Below are 17,500 nucleotides of genomic sequence, written 5' to 3'. Positions count from 1 at the left end.
CTGGTCATGTCTTCAGGATTTTCTATGTATTGTATCATGTCATCTTGCAAACAAAACAATATTCCCTAAATGTGTATATGTTCAAAATCTGAATACTAAAGAAAAAAATAAACGGAAACAAGCAACTAAAAAGCCAACAACACAAGCAAACCACTTTGGGTTGTTTCAATCTAACCAGGTAACTAAGCTCAATGTCAGATTTTATTTACAGGCAATCTTGTAAACTTACAATTTTTCAACTTTAATTCTAAGCTGAAAGATTTGATTAGTTGCCTTTCTTTAAACATGAAGGCTGCATTGAAGAAAGTTGGAATTTCTTGCAAAAGACACGAGTACATCTGGAAACCCCCCACAAGGATGTGCTGCCCTAGTGTTTCTCTGGACTGAATACAAATGGCTTTACACAGGGTTAATGACTGTGCGCTTGGCGACCAGAGACCAGAGCTTTCCGGAGACACAGTTGGGGTTCAATCTACCATATTCAAATCAAGAGAGCAACTGGGACAGAATGCAATTTAAGACATTATGGAAAGAAGTTGGTGTTTGAGTGAGAAGTGCACTTCACGTGAGAACTTATGCTTCCAATGACCACCGTCACCTCCTTTCTTTAGATTCATGTATTTCTTCCTGCAGGGCCCATAACATGTTTACAGTATTAAGTACTATTTCTGACTGACTGGTACAGCAAAATTAACTTCTGATGAAAATTCATTTTAACAAAGACCAGAGTGAGATGCAAATGAGAAAAACCCCTGCCCCCAGGCTACCCATGTGAAGTTGAAATTCAGACCATTTCAGAAAGCATTATGAGGAGGTAAATCTTTAGTCAAAATGACCATGGTAGCGTTTCATATGAATGAAAAAGCTTTTTCTTTTTTAATAGGGGAAAACATTTGTAAGTTGAGATCCAACTTAAGAACCATACACAGGGTAAGACTGTTTTATTAGTTGTAGGCAAGAACACAGCTCACAGGCCGCCTCTTCCGTTTTGTGTTGTACTGAAGTCACCACCGGGGCCTGTGACATCCCTACTTTGGAGCTGCCAAGGAAACATGGGGTGGCGCTGGGTCAGGGGACATCCTGCTGTTTCCTGAAAATATGAGTTGCCACGTTCTTTTCCCCAGGGGCCTGTGTGTTTTGAAGAGCATGTTAGCATCTTTTTTTTCTAATTCCAAGCAGTGGCTGCAAGAAACTCCTCACCTGAGCTACCAGAAATGTGTCAGTATAGCTTTTCAAAATGTACTTATTTTCAAATCGGTGCCAAGAAAAAGTAAAAGGTATAGTTGGGTTTTCAAAGCTGTAACCCCACATCACCTTCTTAACTAAAGCTGTTCCTTGCCAGGAGCTCACATGCCATGCCCGGCAGAGAGCTGCTGAAGCTGATGTGCAGCGTGATTTAAAATATGGGTTATTATTTCCTCTTTTAATCTAGACACAAAATGTAACACGGCATACGTCTGTAAGCAAATTCAGAACAAACAGAAAAAAACCTTACTTTTTTTTCCCTCATTCACCAGCCAAATTTAGAAAGTCAAGTTTTAACAACTGCTTTTAAACCAACTTAACACCAAACTTCAGAGTATCGTAGGAGATTCAGATATGACTTTATTTATGGCCTCCTTTGGGTCTAGCCTTATATTTTCAGTTCATTCTCGACTTTTAAAAAAATACTTTTTATTTATTATTTAATGGAGGTGCTGGGGATTGAACCCAGGATCTTGTGCTTCCTAGGTATACCCTCCCCACCATCTTTGACTTTAAGGAAGGCATTTCAGTGTCAACATTATAGAGCTCACTTCTCTGTGATGTAAACTATTACTCTTCAGCCTCAAAATGACTTTGTAGATTACTGCCCATCACAGAAGCACAGTAAATGACAACTGAAGTGTGAATTTCATACTGATAAATTATTACTGAAAGACACCTTACAATATAAGCGTTGCTCTTTGTTACTTGGCACCATGTTTTTCTAAAGACAAAAACACAATGAGAGGGACATCCTGTAGCCTTTTCTATTTTATCATGAGTGCAAGGTATTTTCAGCACTACATCCTACTCCAGCTGGCACTCCTTCCAAACAGTATGTTGGATTGTTTTCCCTCAAAGGATGGAGTATCTGCTAACCTCAGTGTAAGAAGCCTATTTCCAATGTCTAATGCTGTGTTGATAAGCGCTAAACAGAAACCCAGCATCCAAGCACGTACATTACTAGTGACAGTTACTAAACCAAGCCTCAGTAGATTAGAAAGGCAAATCTGTTCATATTTACTGCAAATCTGAATTTTTGGTTTTTGCTTTTTAATTAAAAATTGAAACCTTGGGGCAATAGAGGTCTACCTACAACCTAAGGGCTTTTTTCCCCCAAATTTTATCTTAATTAATTAATATGTATATTTTTATTAAAGTATAGTCAGTCTACGATGTTGTGTCAATTTCTGGTGTACAGCACAATGCTTTAGTCACACATGAACGTACATATATTCGTTTTCATATTCTTTTTCACCATAAGTTACTACAACATATTGAATAGTTCCCTGTGCTATACAGTATGAACGTATTGTTTATCTATCTTATATATATATATATATATATATATATATATATATATATATATATATATATATATATATATATTAGTTAGTATCTGCAAATCTCGAACTCCCAATTTATCCTTTCTCACCCCTTCTCCCCCGGTAACCATAAGTTTGTTTTCTATGTCTGTGAGTCTGTTTCTGTTTTGTAAATAAATTCATTTGTCTTTTTTTTTTTTTTTTTAAGATTCCACATATAAGTGATATCATACGGTATTTTTCTTTCTTTTTCTGGCTTACTTCACTTAGAATGACAATCTCCAGGTCCATCCATGTTGCTGCAAATAGCAGTATTTTATTCTTTTTTATGGCTGAGTAGTATTCCATTGTATAAATATACCACAGCTGCTTTACCCAGTCATCTGTCGATGGCCATGCAGGTTGTTTTTATGTCTTGGCTATTGTAAACAGTGCTGCTATGAACATTGGGGTGCATGTATCTTTTTGAATTAAGGTTCCCTCTGGATATATGGCCAGGAGTAGGCTTGCTGGATCATATGGTAAGTCTACTTTTAGTCTTTTGAGGAATCTCTATACTGTTTTCCATAATGGCTGCACCAAACTACATTCCTAACAACTGTGTAGGAGGGTTCCCTTTTCTCCACACCCTCTCCAGCGTTTATCATTTGTGGACTTTTGAATGATGGCCGTAGGGCTTGGTATTTAAAACTGACTTCATAGCTTTAGCTTTTAAACCTCTTTAGTACATGCATGGTCTTAGCCTTTGACCTAGTCAGACATCCTAAGGAAGGTCTGCTTAACATAGCCTTTTGGGAATCTGCATGAGGCCTGTTTTGCTAAGAAAGTTTTTATACTAAATGCTTAAGACAGTCTGAAAGTAGATGGCTGAAAGAACTAATTACTGGTACTCCTGATTAATATTTTCAATAAGGGAAGATACTCACCAACTTTAAGCAGTCACCATCTAGCTTTCTGATTTTAAACACAGCCTCTAAAAGCTGTTTTCCTATTCACCCAACAGAACACAGTCATTCACACCAAGAACCCTTCAGGGACACATCCTAAACGCAGAGACCTTAGGAAAATGGATTGTGAAAGGCTTTTGCTCAACACACTCTGAGCCTGCAGCACTGACCTGTTTCCTTGGCACCCTGCAGATGCTGTCCCTCACTACGAGCCGCGGTGCAGGCAGTATTCAGGCAGGTCTGAGGGGAAGGAGGTTCTGAACCTTCATTCTGAACACTTCCTTCTCCTGGTCCCACCTAAAGCACCAGATTTAAGACCCCAAGTTATCTTTACTTCTGAATTCCAAAGAAGGTGCACTAATGGGTGGGGAAGAATTAGATGAGAACTGTTAAGAATCCACTTTTGAATCCTTCTGCAAGTGAATCCCTCCAAGGGACTCAAGGAAAAACTCCCAGCGTCCAAAGCATCCATTTTGACTCCTTTTACATCTATACAATTGAAGAGAAAGAAATGAATAGAATTCTATCTTGCAGGGTGGCCCCCACTAGGCTCCCTTTGGGGCGGGAGGGAGACAAAGGGAAGGCATTCAAGGAAGGGCAGCTGATGGATATTGGGGGCAGCCAGAAAGTCGGCCTGGCGTCTGAACTGTCATGTGCATGAAAAGGGAACTGGAGGCCACAACACAACTGTCTCAGAAGACTGCTAATACAAGGCAGTGTTGACTCCTCAAAAGGTTCAGCTCCATCAAGCATTTTCTTCATAAACTTGTAAACTGGCCACTTCTGCCAAGAATTACACATAAAAATAGGGTTTCTGTTTCAGTAGGTTAATAGAGAAATAAACAACTCGAGAAAAACCCATTGAAAGGAAAAACTTCTATTTCTAGATGTAAAAATGGCATTTGCCATGACGCGGATTACTACCAAATGGGATGCCCCACATTTTGACATCCCTGGTAGTGAGTGATCTTGCATCTTTGATGAAATGCAGTATATCCTAATGTTGCTGGAGTATGAGATGACCCCATCTGTTTTTGGATGACAGCAAGTATTCCCATTTTCTTCTTCTGTACACTTAAGTAGAATGCCTTCAAAATAACCAACTGATTTTTCTGTGGGTCTGTTAATTTGTTTTGTGGAACAAAGCTTTAGTGTGGTTTAAGAACATTTCCCTTGAGACTTTACATTCTAAAGAAAATGTTACTAAAACCTTTTATGTAACCTCAACTTTAAACTTTGACGTAGAGACAAAAACCTGTCAGTTTTTTACCTACCTGTAAATTACAATGAAGAACTTCAAAATATTGGTGTCTATATATATTTTCATTCAGTTAGGTGTGTTCATGAAGTAGGTAAAAATACTTTGGATTTTAAAATTCAAACGGTTTAACGTGACTGGAGTTTTCCAAACTGCAGAACACGAGTTTATTAATCTTCTGGTTCTATTTTTAGAAAACAATCTGCTGAAAATCAGGGATGTCTCTCAGGCAGTAATCCTTGGAGTAACTGAACTTCAGGGAAGCATCAACAGGTTTCTAAGGAAGTCACATTTCTTTGGAACATGGCAACAAACTTTTCTGATTTAAAAAGCAGAGCAGATGGAATTTGCTAGAGAATTAAATAAATTTTCACTTCTAGAACTCCCCTCAGATATGTGACCTGCTTTATTTCTGATTTAAATGAATTCTGAAACACCAAAAGTGTCTGTTTGCCAAATCTTGGTCTGAGAATGAACCGTCAAGTCAGCAATTAGGTCACAATTCCAGTTTTGAAAGGCTCAGATGTGAATATACAAAAAGAGGGCCAAATTCCTCTTCTTGTAAACATTTCCCTTTTAAAGTTTCCTTTAAATCTATTACACCTCTATTTTACCTTCTGTTTAGAAACCTTATCTTAATAAATAAAAGGGAAAACCGAAATTTAATTTATAAAGTTTTATTTTTGTATATGTGCTAAATCTTAGGAACTGTGGACAATCTTCAGTCAGTCTGTTGGCTTGTAAAAGGCTGAGAAATATGTGATCTGGGTGGTGAAATTTCCTTTTGGGAATCTGAATTTCAAAATGAAAAAATTCATTCATTTCCAAATTTAAAACATGGTGCACCTTCCCCCCATTTGCTTACACCTTTAAGTTTGGAGGAAAAGGGCTACATTTCTACAAACGTAAAATAATCATCATAAACACAGTCGGCAGCAAGTTCTTAATACATTTAGCACTTCTGTAGTGACTTATCACACCCAAAACCTTATTTTCAAACACTAAACACTCACATAGGTGCAGGACCAAGTTTGGTTGAGCCCCACTACAAAGAAACCAGTACTGAATGGGTTTTTTCCTCAGTAACATAAAACCTGGGAGGAGGGGAGTGGCGTTTTCCTTTCTCGGCAGTATGTATGTAGTACCTTCTAACTAGAGACCAAAACTGGGCACTTATAATGAAAAGGCAATTCTTTTATCCAGTTATAATTCTAAATAAGGCAGGATATATCCACCAAATTAACTACTAAATTCAGCGAAGAGTTCATGGGGGAACATGTGCTGGAAAAACACTAAGAGAAAACTGAAAGGAACTGTTTCGGGGTGGTCATCTGAATATTCACAGACCGTTGCTTTCATTTACAAATGTTAATTCAAATAAAAAAGGCTCCTCATCTTTTTAAATCACTATTAGGATTAAATAATTAAGCTGTTCTCACTCACTAATAAAAGTTAATCATGAAAAAAATATAAAACATTTTAATAATTCTAAATTTGTATACATAACAGCTAAGAGAGACAAGTTGGGAAGTTATCATTGAGAGAAAATCAACGAAAGACAGAAACCCCAAATCTGATTATGTTCTTGTTTCTGCCTCTACAATGCTGAACGTGAAAATTTGGTTGGCGGAGGGCTTCGAAACAGCAGCAATGTGGTTTGTCTGTTTTTTTGAACCAAGTTGTGCACTGAAATACTTAAGATCCAATAGGGCAGAGCCCTTGTTCACACAGATTAACAACAAAAATATCTTCAGTCTTTATGTTAACACATTCTACTGTCTTCTATAAAGAAATCACGCCATTTAGAATTCTGGGGGGTTCCTCTTTGAAAGGAAGACTAGTGATTCTGCAACAAACAGTTAAAGTAGGAAATATATATATGGCTCAAGAAATCAGTTGAGGGAGAATTAAATAATCTTTAGGCACTTTGAAGACTTGAAGTTTAAAATGTGCCATTTATGTTCAGAAAAAGACCTCAAAATCACCACTATGTTGCTCTTACAATAACATGCATCTTAAAATTTTCGGTTATACATTAATGCTTGCTTAAGAGTTAAATATAGAAAATAATTTGCACAAACAAACAAACAAAAATAACTCTCTCCATTCACTTTCCCTAGATCCTGGTCACATCAGACCACTTCCTCAACCGGAGGGGGAAAGGATTCACAAGCCCTCCTCACCTGGCACTGGGGACTTGTAAATTCAAAGCAACAAGGTGGGATCTCCCTCCAAGGAGAAAAATTCACAGCCTTTTAAAATGTCAAGTTTTTCATGTCTAGGAAGTCGTTAGTTTTTAAATTAAGTATATTACATACTTTTGTTAAGGAGCAGAAAATACAAAAATCACCTCAGAGGGTGAGATGGTATATTTAATAGCAACTTGTCCAAATAAATTTAATCTATTTTGCTCATTAAGGAAGCTTGGAATCGAGGAACTTTTAAATCAAAATTACCAATTGGAATTGCAGACAGTATGACTTTCCCTCACACTTAACAAATTCAGATGTAATATACTTAAGGTAAAAACAGGATCTATCTGGTGTCAAAATTTCCTAATATTACAGAAAACCTAGAAGCACAGATTGACTACAGAGTACTGCAAATAAGACACCCAAAGCTTTATCTTAAATACCTGCCCCCTTTTAGTCACAAAATAACTCAGTTCCCAATTTTGTTTCTGCTTTGTTCAATTCCAACTATAGCCTTTTTGACAAAACATTTTCCTGTTAACTGAATTGTAAAAAATACAACCAAGCTTGTGCTCATTAAATATACATGTATATAAAAAACATACAAAAAGTACAAGATTGATTATGTTAGGAAACTTTTACAGTGTCAACATCCTGTTTTTCTCTAAATCTTTAGTAAAGGGCCAAAGGTCAAATCCTTCTGTGCACAAAAACTCAATGTGACTGAACTCCTGAATTCAGTGCCATTCCTAGGCATGTTGTGCACAGAATTAATTTTAATATGCAGTCCTTAAAAAAAAAAAAAAAAGACAAAAAAGTAACCAAAAAAACCAAAAAACCCAAAAACACACCACAGGACAAAAAGTTCTTCTTAAATCAAATTCTATTTGTGAATTCAGCAAAATAATTTCTATAAAATAAAACAGCAAAATATTTAAATAGAATAGGGTGGACTGTATCTGTTTGCAGGGATATTTGGTTTTTAGACAGTTTCCAAAAAAAATTACACACATTCAAGTTACCAATTCTCTTTTAAATACAGTATTAACTGATGAATTCCTTATCTTTAATTAAATGTTTATTCTGAAATTATGATACCTCAACTGTATTAACTAACCAGTAGTTTCCTTTTTAATTAGACCCTGCTTTTCAAACGATAAAAGTTTTGGAATAATGGAAAAGGAGCTAGGACAATTCTTGCTTTCAAGTAAAGCTGACCGAGCAGCTCAGCCAGACATGGCGGCGCAGCGGCACTCCAAGTACTTGTGGGGTTCTGACAACTTCCACTTCTCTGGGGTCCAGCGGAAGGAAAGTTTTAGAAGATTCACCTAGGAAGCTCTACCAAAGAAACAAAACAAGCACACCAAATACAGTCTTCTATTATGCTCCAAGCATCCTGGCATAGCAAATTTTTGCATATTTGTTTTTAAATCTTTTAAAATTTCCGTTACTGATACTTAAGTTTCTTTATCCCACCCAGAGATTGAACTGTCAAACATTAGATGTAAGCAACATATGTATAACTGAAAACCACCTGTTTATCACATTTCTCCCCTTGTTTTATATTTTATATTCTAGGTGTAAGAAGGAAAAGCTCTGAGCATAACAGCTGTCACACTGGGACAACTGCTGTCATTATGGTAATTTTTTCCTCATTGGCTACACTAACCTGGTGTGAAGCCATGCTAAATGTTACAGCATAACTATAGCTTCAAAGTGATTAACCTAACATCAGAATAAAAAGGCAATGAAAAAGTTCTAGAAACAATGTTACATCACCAATTTTCCATATCAACCAAATAATATAAAGGTCACCAGCCTTACATTGCTCGTAACAAAACTGACTCCAGTGGCAAAGAATTAACATGAAACTATTGGTGTGGCTGACATGGATGGGCTCTGTTTTGTCGCTGTTGACTTACTTATCTTTTGTTTTTGTAAAGGAGTTGATCCAACTGCCATGAGGCAGGCAACACTGGTTGCAGAGTGCAATGGGTATAACAAGAGAATTACCTTTTGTAGTTTTTGTAGATCTGTGAGTCTCATCAAGAAAAAAGTTGCTTAAGAATTAACAGTCAAACATTAATATACTATATACACCTTTGCCATTTACACATTAGCATCAGGCCATTTATTACAAAACACTATACACTTTCCACTGCAGGCGGGTTATATGTTGACAGCAAATTTCTGCAGGTAAGACAGTGAATAAACTCTCCACTCCATGTTGATTAGGAATAGTTTTTCTAGTTTTAAATATTAGCCAGACACAGAAAAAGGTTGGACTGTAAGGCCTGGGTGCACAGTCTTGATGGAACCAGTTAATCATGTGCATTTCACTGATCCTTTGTCTGAGGTGGGGCTACTTCTTCACTGCCTTCATAATTGTCTTGTGCTCGTTGGCCAGTTCTCTGAGGGTTATTCATGTGATGCGCTGCGGGGCCTGTATACGGCTGTCCGTGCACATGGTTATTCTGGGAAGGGAGAAGAGATCTGCATGTTAAAACTTTTCATGTGTTAAACTTCAACTTTAAAATCACAGGCTGAAGTTTGTGGAAATAAGCACTTCTTTTATTCCTGAAACTGACAAAGAGTAAATAATGGTGGGGAAAAAAACTGGTTTGAAAGAGAAAATGTAGCCTAAATGCAAACTCGAAAGCCCCAGGTAAGAGCAGTGTAGGTCTGTTTGATTCTTTGGCCAAAGTGATTTTTAAGTGCCCCAAATTATTCAGACCCAAGTCTGACAAAGGATAACACAGACCATTTCTGCTCATGGTAAAAAAAAAAAAAAAAAAAAAAAAAAATCACAAAAAGTGACTTGTGAGTTAGAACACATCTATTCTTAGTCTTCTAAGCACCGTGAAACTTCTATATGATAAATATGATTGATGATCATATGAGATCCACACGAGCAACAAACCCTGAACACAGAATGGCATCAATGAAAACAAAACAACGTAGAAGATAATGGATTATTAACTAGGCATGATTAATCTATGAGCTTTCTCAGGGCTGAGGAAAGTAACATTTCTCCTTGTGGATTTGGTTCCTGAGCTGTCATTTTTCTGTACATTCCCACCAAGCCAAGAAGATTTTAGGCTTTACTTTCATATTTTATATTATGAAAACAAATATGTTGAATATGCATTTTCTAACTATTCAGCATGCTTCTATTTCTACTCTGAAATGTAAGAAAGAATGCCTTAAGTAATGGTTCTGACAGAGTGGTTCCCAATCCAACACAGCAGCATCACCTGGGAACTCATTAGAAATGTACATTTTCTGGGCCCCACCCCAGACCTAGTGAATCAGAAACTTGGGTGTGGCCCAGCACTTTGCTATATATAACAAGCCCACTGGGGTAGTCTGATGTTTGTTCAAGTTTGAGTCCCACTGCCTCAAAAGATCTAAATTATTAGTCACATCTGGGTTTTAGAAGGAGAACTCATTTAGAAGGATTCTTCATCTAAATTTATTTAGTTATTGATTTTATAGGAAATTTTACAGAAACCTGTCAAGTCCATGATTTTTTCCAGTAACTTTTGCTGTCACTGAAGTATTGTTTAGGCTAAGGAAGCAAAAACTTCGTCCTTCATTACCAAATTTTAATGTCTTCAGAATCCATCTGTAGACTTAGCCTAACAGGAAATGTCATAATCCATTGTACTAAATATTATCATTTTATATTGACATGAATTATCAGTTTTATTAACTTTATCTATTAGTACAACAGGGGCACATATCTGAACCAAGAAAACACCATAGGGGCAAGTTCCAGCATACCACATTGTGACCCCTTTCCAACCACTCCTCTTTTGATCACTTCTGTAAGGCTAGTCTAGATAACCTCTCTATTACTTTACAGTCCCAAGAAAAAACATAGCCATCCTTTAAATAAAGCATGAAAAGTGATTCTAGGCGATATAAACACTAACCAATCCCTATGTACCTGCTGATATTGAGATCCAGGTGAATGGGGGTATAATGGGGCATCTTCAGGTGGAGGCGACTCATGCTCGTCTGGGGCATCCTGGTCATCTGGCTCCTAATTTTAAATATTTAAAGATAAAGAATTTTATGTAGGCAAATTCAAGTTTATTTTTTTCTATTTGAAATAAAATCTTTAATATCTAAAAAACTGATCCACTAACAACCTTTCTTTTACTGCAGATCAACAAAGCAACTGAAAAAAACCCTAACTGGGTTCTCTTAGAAATACTAGATTTCAGACAATTTCACAGAAATTTCTCTAAAAGATTTTCCTCATTAACTTAAGACCACATATAGTAAACATTAAAGCAAACAAAACGTCAATGTAATTTTCTTTTCATTATCATTAATACATAAACACTGGCCTATAAAGTAAAGAATTACTTTGCTTTCTTCCATTTCTATCTGCTGCACACTGGTGGCTTTTTTTACCTCCTCTGGACAGAGTTCACAAGCTTTTGCAAGTGTCATCCTAGCACTATGTGATCTCTCCAAGAAATAACCATTTGATGTTTCATTGCTTTGCACTGGAGGAGACCAATTGTTGTAAGTGTATTGAGGATTGCCAGTGTATGGTCGTCTTTCGAGTTCATCTCCAAGCCATTCCACTGCCCAGGTCCATTTTCTTTTAAGATCTCCGTTGCCCTTCAAAACAAAATAAAACTACACATGTAAAAGGTTTCAGAATGCTTTTCAAAATTAACTTAAAACGAAAACTCCCAATTCTCACAATTCTCTTCTTTTAAAACAGAATACTTAATTCTGATTCAGATTTCTAGAAAATTATATATACATATATGAGAAACCCTCCCTCACCTGCAGAATCTGGTAGGCAACAGGACAGTTGCTAAAGAGAGCTACCATACATTTTATACACTGGTATGCTCTTTTTTGATAATGATTTTTAGAGCGCTGGATTGTGTCAAACAGCCCATCTCGGTCATCTGGGATTCCTTTAAGTGCATTATGAATTCTGAAAAAGAACCAGATATAAAATAAAAACTTCAAAAATCAAATAGCAGCTAACATTTATTGAGTGCCTACTATGCGCCATTCAATAAATGTCTTTGATGTAGTCATGTAATCTAAAGCTAGACAGTAAGTACTCTTATTAAACCCTTGAACAGATGACAAAAATAGGCAGTGTTAAATGGCTTGCTTGTCCAAGGTTATATAACCACCTATCAGTCTATGCTCTTACCAACTTATTACCAATCCAAAATGACAAATATTGTATAATTCCACTTATATGAGGTACTTAGAATAGGCACAGAGAAAGCAAGAATAATGGGTACAGAGCTTCAGTTTGGAATGATGAAAAAGTTCTGGAGATGGATAGAGGTGATGGTAACACAACATTGTGAATATACTTAATTTCACCAAATTGTACACTTAAAAATGGTAAATTTTGTTATGAATATTTTACAACTAAAAAAAAAATTGTTTTTAAATTTACCTGTCTGCAATTCTACTCCGAGGTAGATATCCAAGAGAATTGAAAACAGGTGTTAAAAAAAAAACAATTTGTACACGAAGTGTTCACAACAGCATTATTCACAATAGCCAAAAGGTGGAAACAATACACATATCCACCAACAGATGAATGAATAAACAAAATGCGATCTAGCCAGACAAAGGAATATTATTAAGCCATAAAAAGGAATGAAGTACTGATAGGTACTCTAACATGGATGAATTTGAAAACATTATGCTAAGTGGAAGAAGCCAGATACAAAAGGTATGATTCCATGTATATAAAATGTCCAGGCAAATCCTGGCCATTTTGACCAGGAACAGACAAATCTACAGAGCAGAAAGCAGATTAGTGGTTGCCAGGGGCTATGGGTTGGGGAAATAGGGAGTGACTGCTTAACTGGGTTTGGGGTTTTCCTTTAGGGTGATGAAAATGTTCTGGAATTAGACAGTGGTAATGGTTGCAGAATACTGTGAATGTACTAGAAGTCACTGAAACTGTACACTTTAAAATGGTTAAAATAGTGAATCTTATGTTAAGTGATTTTTTTTTTTTACCACAATAAAGAAAATTACCTGTATAGTCAGCAATTAAAAAAAATCTTTTGGGGGGCAGGGTACAGCTCAAGTGTTAGAGCACATGCTTAGCATGCACAAGTCCTGGGTTCAATTCCCAGTACTCCTCTAAAAATAAACTTAACTACCCATCCCCACAAATAAAAATTAAAAAATCTTTTATATGCCATATATTTTACTTAACAGAATGTTCCAAAATCAAAATGCAAGTTTGCTTTTAGTATTATACGTATTCATAAAATCTCTTTTCTTTGGAAATCATGACTTTGCAATTTTACAAAGTTTAATCATTTCAGACCAACCAACCATGTACAGGCCTCCTGCTGTTTAATCTCAAACACTGTAGTGTATATTTTGACCTTTAGTTTTGTCTAGTGATAATAAGGTGCTAAGCCATTATTTCTGTCACATCATGTTCTCTTCCCATTAGTATTAACTGCTTTCAAACACCACTTTTAATCTTTTTAATTTAAAATGTCAATATTTATTTTTGCCTCCTTTGTTTCCCAGTGCCTAACAGTGCCAGGCACATGGGAGAGGCTCCATAAACATTCCTGCACTGTTTACTGAAGGAACTAAAAGCCCACTATAAGAAAGTTATTTTCAAGCCCAGGGCCAGTGACTCATAACCACAATACCTTACTAATATCATTACACAGAAGTCAAATTCCCACGTTTAATCCAGCACATGTGCCTTTGCCATTATCACTGGCTCTAATGAAACGAGAGTTAAGATATGGCTAATTGGTTTAAAGCTGTAACTGCTTACAATATTTTTAAAAGAAAATAGTGAAAAGTTTGATTTTATTAAAACCAAATTTTTGGGGGGGGGTAATTAGGTTTATTGGGGGTACTGGGGATTGAACCCAGGACTTCATGCATGCTAAGCATGAACTCTACCACTGAGCTCTACCCTCCCCTAAAACCAACTTTTAAGAAAAGTTTTAAATCCTTTGTTCAAAATAAACAGCTATAGTTTCCAAACTACCAAATTTTGTGTTTCATTTATTAACTCTTGCAGTGCTTCTGCAGTCATGTGTGGAGTGGCAAAAAAAACAAACCTGAGTTGCCTAACACATTCCCATCTGCAGTGGAACAAAGTGATTACCTGCCTTGTTTTAGCTCATACTGTAAACAAGTATCCTTTTTCCTCACTATCTTAGCGACACTGTTTCCACATTTTTGTACTTTTAAAATTGATTTCACTGTTTAAAAAGGGCCTTAAATGTGTAGTGCTAAAGTGCTGTCCTAGTGTTCTTAAGCCCAAGAAGGCTGTGATGTGCTTTGCAGAGAAAAGTTAGATAAGCTTTGTTTGGACATGATTTATCATGAATTCAATGTTAACGAGTCAGCAACATATATTAATAAGGTATCTTTAAACAGAAACACACATTAAAAGAAGGTTATGTATTGACTGGTTGACAAAAATGTAACCAGAGGCCTGCAGGAACCTAACCGTGTACTTTCCCCAGGAGCAACGGCTTAGTATTTGCTCAGTGTTCACAGTGTAAGCTTTTAGCCCAGGGACTACCGTGAACAATGGGAACTGATTGTACTTATCTAAAGGACTATTTTTAGATAACCAAATGTTATCATGTGATTAATTCTAAAACTAATGTAATCCAACCCTAAAGTAACCCTACAGCATCATTAATAAAATTAAAACATTTACCAACACCCCGCCCTGCCCCCGCAAACAAAAAACACACCACCAACTGAAAGACAAAAGTTAGTATATTTAAGTATGCAACTTGGGCAATGAGAGGGAAAAAAAAAAAAAAAAAAAAAGGAAGTAAAATTGTGAGGGAAGGGGACCCTTTTATTCATTCTTAAGTTTTTAAGATAAAATATTTATTAGATTTCCAAGAGGCAAATAATATATGCTGACTGGCAATTTCAGTTACTCTAAAAGTTCGGCAAGTAAGAGAAAAAGAGTATCTACCTGTGAGTCTGCCAAGAGTCCTCAATTAGTAAGATCTGCAAAAGCAGGTCCAAATAGGGCCGGAGTTCATAAGTGTAGGAGTATGCAACCTAAAAACAGGTAAGACATGGTGAATAATGTATTTAAAGCCGTAACAGTGGTGATCATTTTGTAATGTGTAATGTATAAAAGTATCAAAATCACTATGTTGCACACCTGAAACTAATATAATACTGTAAAGCCAATTAATTATATGTTTTAAAAAAAACCCCTCTATTTAAAAAAATAAAAAATAAAAAACAAATCAAATTATAAAGCATATGAATATTTATTTTCCTTTAACCTGCCACAGAAGTTCACTGAGGACAGTAGATGAGAACTGAGGATTCTCCCAGCAGCAAAAACGAAGTAATTTGACGGTTTCCTCTGAGTTACTGCAGTCCTCAATGATTTTCTTCACATAACTTGTCCTCACAAATAAAATGTCTGCCACATTCTGCTGAATTGGCATTATAGGTTGTGATAAATTAGGATCACCAAAAGGATTGGGAAGAGGAGGATTACCTAGAATACAGATTTGTCATCAATGAAAAACTAATAGGCTTCTCCACAATAATACAGAGCTTTCACCATAGAAAATAGCTTATGGATTTTTTATGAAAATAGTATTTTAAATCAAGTTTCCTGAGTACAACAAAAAGTAATATTAAGCACTATAATGATCAGTTATATCAAGGTGATAAAATGTAAAATTTAAATGCCAACACTGGCATTTTCTTTAATGGTAAAGTTAATTCTTACATCATTTCATAAGCAAGGTACCAACCTCAGTAGCAAGTAGACAAAGATTTCCTTTAAACATGTATAAAAGGTGCAGGACTCAAAAATTATAAAATATTCCAAAGCATGGACCTTCAGACTCTTGTTTTATATTTAAACATCTTCAGAATTACTTTTAGTCAGGTACTATCTATGCCCAACAGTATTTTAAAACCAATGTAAAGAATGGAGCATCTGACTTTACCATTGATTGAAGACTGCATTCTTGATGAGACATTGCAACAGCGGATTAGCTGTGATACTACTGAGTATAATTTGCCTAATTCAGCATACTGATATTTGATTGGAGGGCCTGGACCTTCATCTAAAGACACAAGCATAAAGGTAGCAGGTACACTCAACTTCAGAAGCTGTGTCTTCTCTGCCACACCTATGATAAAGAATGGAGAAGTAGGAAGAGAGAAAAAGAATTCTATGAGGGAAGAATTAGGATGGAAGAGCTTCATAATAGTTATCTAAAATCTTTTCCTGTAACTTTTATAATCAGAAGATCACTTTTACTTAGCATTCAGAGTATTATTTAACCAGAACCGAAAATCTACTGAGTTAGTATAATTGGATTTAAGTATCAAAATGGTTAAATGGAGACCCATGACATTCCAGTCATACTGGGCACAAGCAAGATAAACACATTCTACAGCCTGGGAAGTCGAGGGGCCTAGCCTAGACTGTAATCCCCATCATTAGGTGAACAATGAAAACTAAGTGAGAATTCTTTTATAAACTGCCTTTCTTTCTTCCTCAGCCAAGCTTCTTGTCAATTTGTTCTCTCTACTTTCTCATTTTCCCACTCCTCAACCCATGCCTATTTGGTTTCTGCCCCCTTTTCTGGTTTAAAGCTAAGGAACAGTTTTCATGCCATAACCACTTCCTTCTCCTTGGATTCCTCTCATTTTCTTTTTGCCTCTTCTCCTTACTCTTCTTTGTAAGTCCTCCTTCCCGTCTCTCAAAAAATTGATGCTCCTCAAATTTCCAATGTCTTCTTGCACTGTATGGCCTTCCCTGGATGATCAAAACTCACTCTAGTGGCTTCAAGTGCCAGCTACCTTCATTTAGCTGATTCCCAAATATTTCCAAACAGATCACCGTTCTACTGCACATCTCAATTTGGGTGTCACAAAGACTCAAATTCCCTGTCCATGTTCTTCCTCCTAAGTTCCCCCCTCCTCTCAGTACATGGCACCACTACCTGCTCTTTGTCAATTTGGAATTCTTAACACCTCTTTTGAATATCCAATCACCAAATCCTACTGACCCTATCTCTAATAAAAAGGACCACAATCTGTCTACTCGTAACACCCTCACTGTCAGTTCCCCAGTACAGGCCACAACAATTTTCTGCCTATAGGTTATTTTAACAATCTCTAGTCTTACTCTCCTGTGATCCATTCCATACTGTAGCCAGGGTGATCTTTCTAGAAGCCATGTCTATTCAAAACTCTACAATGGCTCATCAGTGCCCTCAGGACAAAGTCTAGAATCTCTCACAAGACTTGCCAGAATAGCATGATTAGAAAATCCTGCTTACCACTCCCACCATCGCCATATTGCATCAATTCTAGTCAGACTAACTTTCATTTCCTCCAATGAGCCATGCTGAGTTTATTCCAAGTCTTTGCACCTGCTGTTCACTCTGGATGGAAAACTCAACCAATTCCCACATCAACTTTCCCAGTAAGTCCCCTACACTCTGCAAATCTGGTCAGGTACCCCTACGATGTACTTCCATTGCA

The 17,500-nt window shown here is 36.5% G+C and overlaps 1 protein-coding gene across 2 annotated transcripts in view; it reads right to left on the bottom strand.

Moving 5' to 3' along the window:
* Positions 1-5,436: 5,436 nt before the first annotated feature.
* Positions 5,437-17,500, bottom strand: part of USP9X (ubiquitin specific peptidase 9 X-linked) — a 119,991-nt gene continuing 107,927 nt past the window's right edge. For both annotated transcript variants that reach the window (XM_074359535.1, XM_074359536.1), the window contains exons 39-45: positions 15,952-16,137; positions 15,271-15,491; positions 14,949-15,037; positions 11,774-11,930; positions 11,390-11,602; positions 10,917-11,012; positions 5,437-9,441 (exon numbers count right to left, since the gene is read on the bottom strand). In XM_074359535.1, coding sequence (XP_074215636.1) covers positions 9,304-9,441; positions 10,917-11,012; positions 11,390-11,602; positions 11,774-11,930; positions 14,949-15,037; positions 15,271-15,491; positions 15,952-16,137 — 1,100 coding nt within the window. In that variant the 3' untranslated portion in view covers positions 5,437-9,303. The remainder of the gene's footprint in view (positions 9,442-10,916; positions 11,013-11,389; positions 11,603-11,773; positions 11,931-14,948; positions 15,038-15,270; positions 15,492-15,951; positions 16,138-17,500) is intronic.

The sequence above is a fragment of the Camelus bactrianus genome, chromosome X (assembly GCF_048773025.1).
Source record: "Camelus bactrianus isolate YW-2024 breed Bactrian camel chromosome X, ASM4877302v1, whole genome shotgun sequence".
Lineage (NCBI taxonomy): Eukaryota > Metazoa > Chordata > Mammalia > Artiodactyla > Camelidae > Camelus > Camelus bactrianus.
This window is presented reverse-complemented; position numbering and strand designations above follow the sequence as displayed.